At 42.1% G+C, this 13,337-nt stretch overlaps 1 protein-coding gene across 10 annotated transcripts in view; it reads left to right on the plus strand.

Moving 5' to 3' along the window:
* The window catches only part of ANKS1B (ankyrin repeat and sterile alpha motif domain containing 1B), an 830,913-nt gene that overhangs the window by 538,969 nt on the left and 278,607 nt on the right, over positions 1 to 13,337 (plus strand). For all 10 annotated transcript variants that reach the window (XM_045826440.1, XM_045826441.1, XM_045826442.1 and 7 more), the window contains one exon: positions 9,553 to 9,651. In XM_045826440.1, coding sequence (XP_045682396.1) covers positions 9,553 to 9,651 — 99 coding nt within the window. The remainder of the gene's footprint in view (positions 1 to 9,552; positions 9,652 to 13,337) is intronic.

Raw genomic sequence — 13,337 nt, forward strand, 5'->3', positions numbered from 1 at the left:
GTCTGCCACAACCTTGAAGGAGAATGGCTGAGTCCGTGGAGGGTGCCTGTGTACAATTTAATAGGTGTTACTGTACTCAGTCTCTGCCCACAATTGTATCAGTTTACACCCTAGATGGAAGACCATTCTGACTTTCAGCTTTGCCGTCTGGCTTTTCTTTTTAATTCAAGTGGAAAATTATGTTTAGTTTGGAAACTTGATCCCCACTCCCCATGGCTCTCGACAAGTCGTCTTTCCTCCCATTTCCCTCAGATTTAGATGTCTCTGAGCCGTCCCTTCAGTCTGAGTTGTTGAGCTTCACTTCCATATCGCCCAGTTCCTGCATCCATCCTGCACTCCACGGCCAGGTGAAAGCGCAAGCCGGCTTACGTCCTTCCATGCTTCCCGCTGCACTTGGACCAGAATCAACGTCCTTATAGGGTCCTCAAGGCCCTGCATCACCTAATGTCCTGTTTCCCCCTCAGTCACCAAAACCAAGTCTCGAGAGCCTTCTGTGTGTTCCTAAAATAGGCCTGGCTCTCTTCTCACCTCATGGCTTGTGCACCTGCTGTTCCCTCCACCCTCCATGCTCTTCCGACGGCTCTGATCCTGGTAGGCCTGCTCCCTCCGACCTCTCACAGCTCAGTTTGCGTGACACAGGCTCCCTCCAAGGGAGACCTTGTAGTGTGTTAAACCACATCACCGTATTAATTCCCTGTAGAGCACTTCTTACTAGCTGTGTAATCTTGGGCAAATTATTAGCTTCTCTGTGCCTTTAATCCTTCATTTGTAAAGAGGGATGATAATCGTACCAACCTCGAGGGTTGTTTTGAGCAGGAAACAAAGTAAAGCGCTTAGTAATGCTTGACGTATATAAAACGTTGCTAAATGATAATTACCTGCATTATTTCCTGTTTGGTTATTTTCCTGTTTTCTCCACTAGACTGTAAACTTTAAAAGTAGAGTATAAATATTTACTGTCCTGTTCTCAGTGTACCCCCGGACCTAACCCAGTGCCTGGCACATAGTAAATACTCAGGAAACAGTAACGAAAGTAACGAACAAATATATGTTGAATAAATGAAGGAGTGGCAGCTCATTTCCAGCATTCAGTGGCCTCCTCTTTCAGGCTTCCAGATTCAACGCGCGCGCGTGCACACACACACACACACACACACACACACACACACACAAACACACCCCAACAACAACACAATTCCAGATAAATTGGAGCTTCTGCATTTTGTCTAGCAACACCCCTTCCCTCACTACCAGCTCCGTCCTTAACAAACAACACTGTCTCTCTCTCCTTTCCTTCCTGCCTTTCTCGTCCTCTCTGCTCCTCTCCTGTTAAGTTTATTTGGCTGTGTCTGAATCTGTCAGGCTCCCCCATCATCCTTAAATCTCCAAGCATCTGCTTCTGGAGGACAACCATCTCCTGGAGGCACTAACGAGTCGCCTTTACGCTGGTCTACCAGTTCCCAGGGGTCTAGTCTGTACACTGTCACCGCCACAGGCTCCTTCAGCCTCAAGAGCCTCCTTGGGACTGCAACTGACTCTTTTCTCTGGATATCACAACACATCGAGTTACAGACACACATGCCCTTAATTTGTTCCCAGACATACTCTGCCTTATTAATTCATTTTCACAAATTCTCCATCTTAAATCCGTGCTTTGAAAGACATCTTACAGGAAAGATACCCAAACGTGGTCCTGACCATGAGGACCCCACGTTCCCAGGCGGTCATGTGGTCAGTTTGACAAAGCTCTACAGAAGAGCTGAGATGTGCCCACTCAACGCCATGCTGTTATCTCCCACCTCCCTCCCCAGTCCTGGCTCAGAACAGGGAGGGGTTACTTGGTGCTTTAGCCAGAAATGTCTTGGGTCACTTATCTTAATGGGCTTGGCTCTGAATGACACTAAGGTGGTTGGAAAAACTAATCACTTAATTTTTCAATAATTCATTTGAAATGAAATGTGTTGGAGAAACGGTGGCAGTCACTCTCAGGGGTCAGTGCATCAATAGCTGTCAGGCTGTGTGTGTGAAAATAGGGCCATGGGAGTTACTTCTGGGCACTGTTGCACATCTACTGAGTCCGTCCAGAAAATGTCCCCTCCTACACATTTGTTCCCTTTCTGCAGCGCAAGAAGTGTGAGCATCAGGGTCTGACAGAAGCAAGCACCGGTCCCAGGTCCATCGCATACTAACTGTGTGCGCTTGGCTCTGAGACTCAGTTTCCTTGTCTACAAAATGAAGATGCCATTCTCATCTTACAAGATCATTGTATGGTTTATGAATGAGATGAACAAAGTACCCGTTACTCAGTAAAGGCTCATGGCTGGTAGTTAGTCATTTTAGGCTCTCTTTCCAGCTTCATCACCTGTGCTTGTGTTGGTCATACCCAGGCGAAGTTCCTTTTGCTTCTCCAAAGAGGAGCCCTTCCTTTTGGAGATCAGTATCGCCAGTGAGAGGTCATTCATAGGAGGAGCCTGTTGTAAATACAAAGGTGCCTTATTCCTCTTCTCTTAATGTCGGGGTGTGGCACAGACATGGACAACAGTATGGCGACAGCCAGAGGGAGAGGGGTGTGGGGGAGGTGGAAGTGGGCAAGTGGGGGGGCAAATGGGGATGGAAAGGGACTTGACTTTGGGTGATCAGCACACGATACAGTGTACACATGATGTTTTATTAAGTTGTACACTTGAAACCTGTATGTTTTTATAAACCAGTATCCCTCCCAATAAATTCCATTTTTAAAAAATCAAGGTGTCCAAACTAACCTAATCGCTGCTCACTTTTCTCTTGTGAGACGCTGAGAAATGTTCAGCACATTAGGTGCAAGAACAAAATCAGATGCCTGCCAAGATTATGGGCAGCCTACCCAAGGAAAATTCCTTTACAATACTTCACAGCTTGTGATTGGAAAAAAAAACAACACAGGACAGCTGCTAACTGCTTTTCTTTCATCTCCACTTTTGGCGTATCATTCTAATAGCTCCACTAGAGTCATACCCAGCCTGAAGCACAGTGGGAGCTAACAGAGTAGGACTGAGGTGTCCCCCAACCCCATCTCCACTCCCTGCTAAGACTGAGCTGCTGGGAAGACCATATAAGGTGTTTAATATCCTCCCTACCCCTTTTGGGGGTGGTGTAACCCAGGCTAGACATCATGCTTCAAAAGAGAGGGAAGCTAAAGCTCCGTGGTTAGTGAGGAATCGTGTAGACTAGGAAGGCTCCCAGGTTCCTGCCAACTAGGAAGGCTGATTCTGTGACTCAGTGAGCAGAAAGGACTGGAGTAGAGGAGGGAGGAATGGATCTGACAGTTTTCCAAAGTCTCTTCTATATAGAGGGAGTCATTGTTGCTTAACACTGTGAAACCAGACAGAAAGGAAGTTGGAACACTGGCTTTCAAATGTGATTTTCATATGGCTCTAAAGTGAAATATAAATGATTCAGGGCCAGCCACATTTTTTCCTGAAACTTTTCGCTCCTACTTTAATCTCCCTGGAAGCCGTATCAGGTGAGAGTTATGAGAAAGACTCTATCCAGCTATGGGAGCAAGTTCTTTAACTACCTACCTCATAGAGGTGTTGTGAGAATTAAATAAGCTGATGTCTGTGATATACTGGGAACAGTGTCTGGCAGAGAATAGGAAGTCAGTGAGTGTGCACTTTATGCTAACTTATACCAACCCCTCCAAGTGTGAAAACTGAAAGAAGACAGTAGGTGTTGATAAGCTTACTTTCGTATGTGCGTATCTAGAGACAACTACGAGCATAAAAATAAATTTTGTTCACATCAGCTCTTCTTCTCGTAGGGCTTGCTGGTTAACATCCTTAAAAGTAAACAGACAGGCTTCCTCTCTTGTCGCTATGAAACTTTTGACCAAGACCATATAAATTACTGTATAAATGACTTTACAGTCTTTCATAAGCTTAGATAATCCTAAAATCTATAGGAACGCATGTCTCAAAGGAATCATAGTTGTCATTTATGATATCACCAAGGGTTATGATAACCCTTGTTCAATTCTTCAACAAATAAATACCTGATTACTTAAATGTGCCCCCTTAGCCCTAATAGAAGCTAAGAGATAGCATTGTTATTTCAAGAATATTAAATATGCAACATTTCCCTGCTATCCAAAAGTAGAGTGCACCTGTGAAAACTTTTCTTAAGTGGAAGTGACATAAAGCAAAGAAGCAATTATCGTAATTGATATGGGCAGATTTTTGAGCATCCCCAGGCCCAAAGTCCAACACATGTGTGATGTCTTCATTTTGTTCACCATGATTGAAATGCTTAATTATGTCCAGTTGTACATTAAGGGTAACACCCTTACGAGTTCCCTTACGCTTCTCAGACACCTCAGGACATGTCTTGCTAAGGTATGCACAGATACTTGAATGAAGACCAGATGCTCCCAGAGTTCAAAGCTGTGGCGGGCTGTCGCTGAGATGCCGAGTGTGGTTCCCGGGAAGGAGCTTGGTGGGGCCACTCTGGCTATCCAGGGTGCAGCTGCCTCTCTAATGGTTCCCTGCAAAACAAACACTGAACACTATTTTTGATTTTTGCTCTCTTTCTTAAGATCAAAACTATTCTTCAGGTTTCTTTTGGTTAGCAAACAGAGGTACTAATGTAGGTCTTTCATAGAAGCCAGTGGTGTAATGTGAATTTTTGAAAAGCAAGGGGATACTTGTAGTTTTATACTGCCCTGTCATTTAGGCTGTAAAAATTATATTAAAATAAACTGGAATACGTGTTTTTCCATGCGCGAGTTGGCAAGATCTTAGTGTCATTTTATTATACAAACATTCTGTTTTAAATATTTAAGTACTTTAGGTCACACAAACTGTGGAGAAGAATCTAACTTAGTTCATTATAGAGCAAAAGAAGTGTTCTCCAATAATAGCATCCTCTTGATAATTTTTCAGGCTTGGACTGAAAAGAGAATAAATAACATCCAACTCAAGCTTATATTAAGAAGAAAACAGTTCTCTATGATCCTTCAATATATTTTGCTAGCATTTTATATAACATGCAAAGTGATGGAAAGGTTTCTAAATGAATATAATACGTATGGTACTAAGGTGGTTAAAAATAAGAGAAGTTTTAGAGCTGGAGTTCTAGGAGACAGAAGTAGTCAGCACAGATATTGTTGAAAGAAGATTTCAATTTTCAATAATAGCTATTCTATTTCTAGTGGATCATTGAGTGCAAAACACTGCTTTTTGGCACTAACAAGTCGCCTTTACTCTGGTCTAATATTTGGTCATCTTATTAGTTTGTCACAGCTGAAAAAATATAATATATAAATCACTCTCCACATGGTCAGAGAAACTTCAGCTTCCAGCTCTCAGCACACAAATATTTGATTGTTTTTCTTTACTCCATAGTTAAAAAGCAATAAAGACCCCCTGGATTAGATACTTCTTGTCAGTAAAGGAGCATCTGTTCTAAAAGCATTGCCTTGGGCCTTTGACCCTTCTAGTAAGTCATTAACTTAACAACTTCATTTACTGATTATTATTCCCTAAACACGCTATGCAATGTGCCTGGCACTATGCTAAGAAAACAAGTAATTTTTCAATTTGATTTGTCATTTTGGTAGCATAGATTTCTAACCCCATAATAAAGGAACCCTAATGAAAGTAGAACTAGTTGCTAGTGTGTTTTAATGGGCGAAAGATTAGGAGAGAATTTGCTGAAGACCATAAATGTAATGTTCATGAACTTTAACTAAGAAGCACATTAGTTATATCCTGAGAATGATGCATGAGTGTTTCTGACTCCCTGTGTTTGATTCCCTGTTACCTCTCCACTGTTGCCCACTCTGCATGATGCAGTTCAGCTTCGATGTCTTCAGCTGCAGAGAAGCACTGTCAGAAAGAACTTGCTATGCTGAGGGAAAGGTCCTGTATTTGCACTGTCCAGTACAGTAGCCAGCAGCCACATGTGGCCAATGAGTCCCTGACATGAGAATTGAAAGATTCAAGTACATATGGCACTTAGAGGTCATTGTTAACCCTGGACAGAGACATGCTATGGATTCATGGGGGTAGACACTTATAGTGGTGGGTTGAGGGGCCTTTGGGAGATGAGGAAGTAAAGTCAGCGCATGTGCTGCAAAGTGGAGGTGCAGTGCAGCAGAGGAGGTGGTTAGGCAGAGGATGGACAGATCAGAGCTCTGCTCCCAAAACCATTGATCTGGCAGCCATGTGAGAAATGGAGGGAGGAGGGAGAAAGCTAGAGCGTGTGTTCGGTTTTATTTTTGTATTGTTATTCAGTTACAGTTGCCCCGATTTTCCCCTTTTGGTGTTCAGTTTTATCAAGAAAAAAAAAAGAGTTAGGCTGAGTTGTCTAACATTTAGTGAAGGCAAGTAATAATGTGAGAATAAATTTCCCCTCCCTTGGAAAAACGGAAATGTTTATTGTCCCTGATGGTGTGACTGTTACCCAAGAACAAACAAAATGGTTAGCTGTAAAACTTGAAACATTTAATTTTTTTCCTCTGGAAAGCTGTGAGAATCCATGACATTATAAAACTAAAGTATTCTCTCATTGCCTAATAAAAATTTTGTTAAGTTCCTAGTACTGAGATGAATTTGTCAAAATAAATGCATTCTTGCACTTCTCTACAATTACTTCTTGAAGCTAACTTTAGGTTACAAGTTCTGAAACAATAAAATGTAATTTCAAATTATGCAACCTATTCTTATATACAATGATACTAATCAAAAGTCGGACATGACTAAAATCATGGCATTTAGAACTGAAAGGGTGTTCATTAAAGTGTCTCATGTTATGGGCAGGACCAGAGGCTCACTCACAAGTAACAAATGGCTTAGGCAAGTCTACGCACACAGGACTCAGATCCACGTCTTTAGATTCCGAGCCTGGTGCTGTTTTGAACAAAAGACGGGCTAGGTGATGGGCCAGGATATTTTGGGTATCCCTGTGTATTAAAATAAGAGCAAAAATAGAAAATTTATAACATGTCTCATCAGGGCGGTGAATCATTTTCTTTACATTTCTACAATTAGTACCATTGCCCCCAGGCACATTCTTACCATTTACATTTTGCTCCCCATCATTTTCACTCATTTTTTAAAAATGCTTGGTAATTATCCTGTGTGCTAGGAAATTCGACCCAAGGAGAAGTCTAACTTCCCCTCAGTTCTCCTGAAAGTTTCCTCCCTTACTGAAGATAAAGAAGATGGTATATTGGTAGGCAAGAGAAAGGAAAGTGGTCTTTAAACTCTCAAGGTTTCCAATCATTTCAGTATTCAAACACTGAAATCAAGTTTTGCAGGATTACCTCCAGGTAGTAGCTAGTTCAGACTGTAGGATCCTGGTGTGCTTCGTGTCTGTACAAAGAAACCAGGTTCTCTATTTTCTGAGCTTAAGTTGTAGGCTGGTCATTTAGTCCACGGAAAACCTGGTAATGGTCTAAAACATAAAGGGCCAAAGGTTATCTGTTACCACTTTTTTGTTTTAAGAGCTGGGTAAGTCCTTTTGGAAAATCCCTCAAAGCGTAAAAGTCAAATGTGAATTGTTCCGTATATCCCGCTTATGGCACAGTAGTCCATTTCGGAAAATAATAACGCCATTTCCAAATGAAGTCATTTGTATTCTTAGCCACGCTCTATTGTGTGCACTGAGTAATTTCTTGAGAGCAATGTTTCCTATGGCGTCTTGCCAGGACTGGCTTTATTTGTTTTTCATTAGGCTTTTCATTATCATGCTGCTATGTACCTGGATCGCTCGGCCTCCTCCAGGAACTCCGGGGTCGCTTCAGCATAGGAATGATACTAGGAGTAGGTAGAAGGTTTTTGTCCATATTAAATCCCTAGCCATGGTACAATTCTACTGGCCTTCATTTTTCTAAGACCAGTCATTGATCCATTTATAATGTAGCCTGATATTAAATTGTTTACATCCATCTATTCTGTCCCTGTCCAGGGGAAGATGTTAGTCTCATTTTGCAGCACACAAGACTGGCCCCCTCTCCTTTAATTAGCTCAAGAAAAGCCATCACCAACCATCCCTCTTGCCCAAGCCTGGAAGCAATGTGCGTTCCGCACGTCTCCATCATTCCACATATTCCACGGCCAAGTCGTATTTCTTGAGGGTTTCCAAGTCCTCTTACTTCTCTCTGTCTCCCATGACCACTACCTCAGCCTAATCCCACTTCATCTGTAGAACGACCGCAGTGGCCTCCTAGTGGTCTCCCTGCCCGCCAGGTTGACCTGTCCAATTCATTTTCTTCTGCTGTGAATGTTCGTAAGTACCCACTGCTCTCCACAAATGGGCATTCTTTCATTTCTATTCATAAGTGTTTTTGTGTTACACATGAAGAGGAAAGAGTTTGATTTATCCAAAGAAAAAAATAGAGATCCCAATTTTTGAACTTTTCTGTAAACTCCTCCATTTAAAGGGAAACTAGCTTACAAACCCCAAAAGGCAAAAATAAGCATTCTATAAATTTGTGTATATTAATCAGAGATGTAAAAAAAATCAATGAAATCAGAGAAATTCAGGACTGGCTTGTCCTTGCAGATTGTATAGCCCGTCTTCATCATTTTATAGGTAAGCCCATCGAGGCCCAGCCACAGAAACCAAAGTAATCTTTCTAAGTGTGGGATCTCACGATGTAACTCCTTAAAATCTGTCTGTGGATCCCCACGTGGGCCGGATGAGGGCTGCATTCCTCAGCGTGCCACGCAGTGTCTGTATATCGAGCCTTGGCTGACCTTTCCACTATGACCTTTTGCTCCTCTCTTTAACGTATCTCAGCACTTGATGCTCCCGAGGACACTCTGTTCTTTCTTAGCTATAGGGCCATACCAGAATCTCTCCCCTGTCTTTTCTCTTCAGAATGCTAAGTCCTCACCATCCTTCAGATACCTGATTAGACATCATCTCCTCTGAATCATTCCCCTGATCCCTCCAGGCTCACCAGTATGTGTCACCATCATAGCACATTTATCCCAACTGCCTTTGAACAGGCTGTTTCCATCACTGCGCTGGGAGGAATACAGACAGCTGTGGGCAGGGACCTGCATCTTATTCACCGTTCTAGTCCCACTTCTTGACCAGGTGTCTGGTATTCAATATTTTAAGATGAATTCTCACTTTAACTTGCCTTGTATATGCAATTTTTCCATCTGCTCACAATATCTATTTTCCTCGGCGTGGGGGGCGGGGGGGCAAAACTGATTCATTCCCATCAATGTATAGGTCACTGATAGTTCTAAATGGCAACACTTTCTAGAAGCATTTACATTTTTAAAGGGACAGAGTTTTAAAATCATAGGAATGAATCCCTTGTGCAGAAAATCTAATCAGAAATAGTAAGCTAGGAGAGTCCTGGTAAGGGAAAGGACGTTTTCCCAGAGCTGTCAACATAGGGGACGCCCTCTAACCTCACCCGCACAGAAAACATGACTCCATTTTTGTTTATAAAACTCATATCACATGTTGGCTATTTGTCTCTGTATTAAATAAATCATTATTTGCCATAATAAAAATGCTTGATTTAACCTATAACATTTCCTGGTTTTGTTTCAGGGAAGCAATGTTATGGAAGATCAGGATTTATTGGAAATTGGAATCCTTAATTCTGGGCATAGACAAAGAATTCTCCAGGCAATCCAGCTCCTTCCAAAGGTAAGCAACGATTTAGTGTCCTCACCCTAACTACAGCCCCAGTGGTTTAAGTCCAGCTGTGCAAGGGGTGTTAGTATTTAGGACAACCTGTCTACAGATTGATGCCACTCCCCAAAGCAGATCTTCTTAGGTTCAAGTAGGCAGCATTGCAAGACTGCTATGGGGCGTACTCAGCTTTAGCTTTTACCTATGAAGTTGCAATACAGGAAGCACCACTGGCCAGCAGGGCAGCTTCAGAGTCTCTCTTCAGTGGGATCCTTATTCAGTGCGAACACCAGTCCAGGCCCTTCAGGCACGAGAAGAGAAGATCAGTATTGGGTGGATTTGGGAATGTTCCTGGATTAGAAACCTCATGACCGGTAAGAAGCAGTATCTCTTTTTTTAATTTAATCTTTAGTTTATCTTTTCCATTACCATTTAATCTCCTTATACCCCTCTCCCCCCCCCAGCAATCACCACACTGTTGTCCATGAGTCCTTTTTCCTTTTTTCTCAATCCCTCCACCCCGTAACGTCCACTCCCCTCCCCGCCCCCCAGCTGTCATCCTGCTCTCTATCTCTTGCAACAACTCCAGAGGCTTAGCCTCCAGGGACAAGGGACCTGCCTAATTACAGGAGCCATCATTTGAGAAGTCCACCATCCCCATCAGGTATTTATAGTTCATGTATAAATCTTCCCAGTCCAGTTGCCTTTTGTAAGCAGTATGTTACCTAGCAACGGAGTTGACCTTCTGTGTCCAGATAAGGTTTCATAGGAGCCTAAAGCAAGAGGTAGGATCTGAGCACTGGTCTTCCAGACAGGAAGGATTTTAATTGGTAATGAAAGGAAACGGCATCTCAGGGGCCAGCAGGAAGCATATAAATACAGGTAGGGCCGGGCAACAAACTGCTAGAAGCGTTAGGGGAATAATGATACTGTGTGATTTAAAATTCGACGGGATTCACACAGTGACATGAATGTACTTAATGTCATTAAACTGTACACGTAAATATGGTTAAGGTGGTAAATTTTAGGCTTTGTTATATTTTTTTCAGCACAATTTGAAAGATAACTTTTCAAAAAAGAAGAAAAAATCCAATTTGATTAAAACAGTTGGACAGTGAAGTTAGAGATAAAACAGAAAGTGTAGGTTGGGTCCATTGGTGTCAGACTAAGGAACTGGAAATTTATTCTGTAAGCACTGGGGAGCGGACATGACTGGAATGCTTTAGGTTGGTTAATTCTGAAGGAGTATACAATAGGAATTAGAAGGAGGGAAAGTCAAGGTGGGGTCACCCATCTGGGGAAAGATTCGGGTGGGGTGGGCAGCTCTGAGGCAAGGTAGCAGAATGGGAAAGATAAATATTAACTACTGTTCTAAGGAAGTGATCCGATGAAATTTGCCAACTGACAATAAACTGAGTTTCTACTGATAGAAACTTTGCACTTTTGCAAATTCAAGGTGAGCCAAGCATGCAAAGGAGTTTAGTCATCCAGTGTTCTGCACTAAAAGGAAAAAAAATAAAGCATCCTTAGAAGTAATTCTTGTGTGTATTGTTTACCTCACTACTTTTGTACCCTTACTTAAAATAGTACTTTCTTGGCAAGTTTTCTCCTTATTGTGAGCAAGGGCTCTTCACTACTATATCCCCAGCACCCCGACCAGTGCCCAGCCCGTGGTAGGCACTCAATACGAAAGTCAGTGAATGACTCCCCCTTGTCACAGTGCTGCCCATCACTGAAGTCTGGCTCAAATAGTTCCATAGCACTTCCTGTGTGAAACTTCTGCTAATGTGGAACCGCCTCTCACCACCTTGGTAATTATCCCCCTAGGTCAAACCAACTACCTCTAACTGGACTACACTAGATTCTCATCTGTCACCTCTAGGTTAGGCTACTTGAGTCCATCTTTCCTTGGTTCTCTCTAGCCTGGGCAGTTCACAGATGCCTCATCTCTGCCCCAGTTACCCTTCTTCCCACTCTGCAGTTGAACTTCCACACAGCAGCAGAACAGTCACGCCACAGGCCACAATCTGCTCAAAATCTCCAATGGCCTACCACACTCAATAGCATCTGGCCCCTTCCCACACCTGTGACTTCATCTCCCACTCTCCCCTTCTCCTGCACTCTCGTCATGCACTATCTGTTTGTTCCCAAACATGCCAAGCACATTTTGCCTCAAGGTCTTTCCACATTCATCTCTGCCTGGGAAGCCGTAACTTCAGATCGTCAGTCACTTGCTTCTAGCCATTATCATATCTCTGTTCAGCCACCACCTCCTCTTAGAGGCCTCGTGATCTCCAAGTCATACCTCTTGCTCATGGTCACTGTGTTTTGTATTGTCCTTCTTTAGTTTTTCCTCCATAGCACACAAGGCTGCCCGAAGTTATATTATGTTTGTCATCTTTCTGATTTTCCATTTCTTCCCAAGGATGCCAGGTCCAGAAGGCCAGGGTCTATGACTGTCGTATTCCCTTCTACATACCCACTCCCTGCAACAGTGCCTGGCACAGAGTAGGTGGTCAACAATATTTGTGGAATGAAGGAATACACTGCTCTCTCTTTCCTCTGAGACCTGATAGTTCTCTAACTTGTTCTGTCTGAAGGTACTGATAATATTATTAAAAGCATCCTGAGGGCAGAAATGATGTCACAGCCATCCTTCAATTTTCCATTGTGCTTGCACATTAAAAGAATGAACAAATGAATGATTGAATAAATGGATATTCTCCTCACATGTTATTCAAATATAATTTTTTTAAATCAAAGAGTGCCTCAATTTAAAAATATATCTATAAGCCTATACATGCCATTTGATGTGAATCAAAAGAACTGGAACATAGAATTGTTTGGAGAATAAATGAAGTGTTTACTTTTAAGACAGAATATCATTCCCATTAGAGAAAAACAATATAATAGAAACAATACAAAATTAAACTTCCATCAAGAGGCTGGTGCAAAGTGTTCACTATGCACCCAAATGCACAGAGAATACATAAAAACATTCAAGCACGTGCTCAGCAGCACAAACAGAATGTTACAGTGCTACAAATTGGTGCTTTGCTTTCTTAGGTAATGAGCCCAATCTTCAGATGGTTAATAGCGTAATTTTACTGCCAGCACATTCATTTGCATTCACTCTAACTCTGCACTGCCAGGAAAGGAACAAAATGCCTTCTCATTTTGTCTGCACAATTTGGGTCTTCAGAGTATACGTGTTCCTTGTCTCTCATGAAGAATATTCCGTGATTGCTACCTGAGATCCTTTAATTAACATGTTGTATTTTGGAACTGGGGAGATTGTTCCTTAACAGAGAAAAGGCAATTTTCTAAGTGCAATCTTGATCTGTTAGCACACATCAAAGCATGTGTTTCATGCTTTATATGTATTTATTGTTTCAAGTTCCAAAGACAAAAGTTTATTCCTTTGGTAAGAATGGTTGTTCTGTAATATGCCTTTTTTTTATATTGAAATATTCACCACTGCAGAAAGGTCTGCATGTCCTCAAGTACCCTGATTACATTGAATGTGTAGAACACATTTACTATGTTGTAAGCATAGACACCTTTACAACAATAAGCACATTACTTCCCTCTCCATCCATTCTTTCCCCTCTGTCTTTTGCAATACTTAACCATTAGTAGCAATGCTTAATATCAATTTTCACCCCGCATCCACGTCTTTCACCAGCCTCAACTCAGTCTTT

The sequence above is a fragment of the Phyllostomus hastatus genome, unplaced genomic scaffold, assembly GCF_019186645.2.
Source record: "Phyllostomus hastatus isolate PE091 unplaced genomic scaffold, TTU_PhHast_1.1 phas_scaffold_755, whole genome shotgun sequence".
NCBI lineage: Eukaryota > Metazoa > Chordata > Mammalia > Chiroptera > Phyllostomidae > Phyllostomus > Phyllostomus hastatus.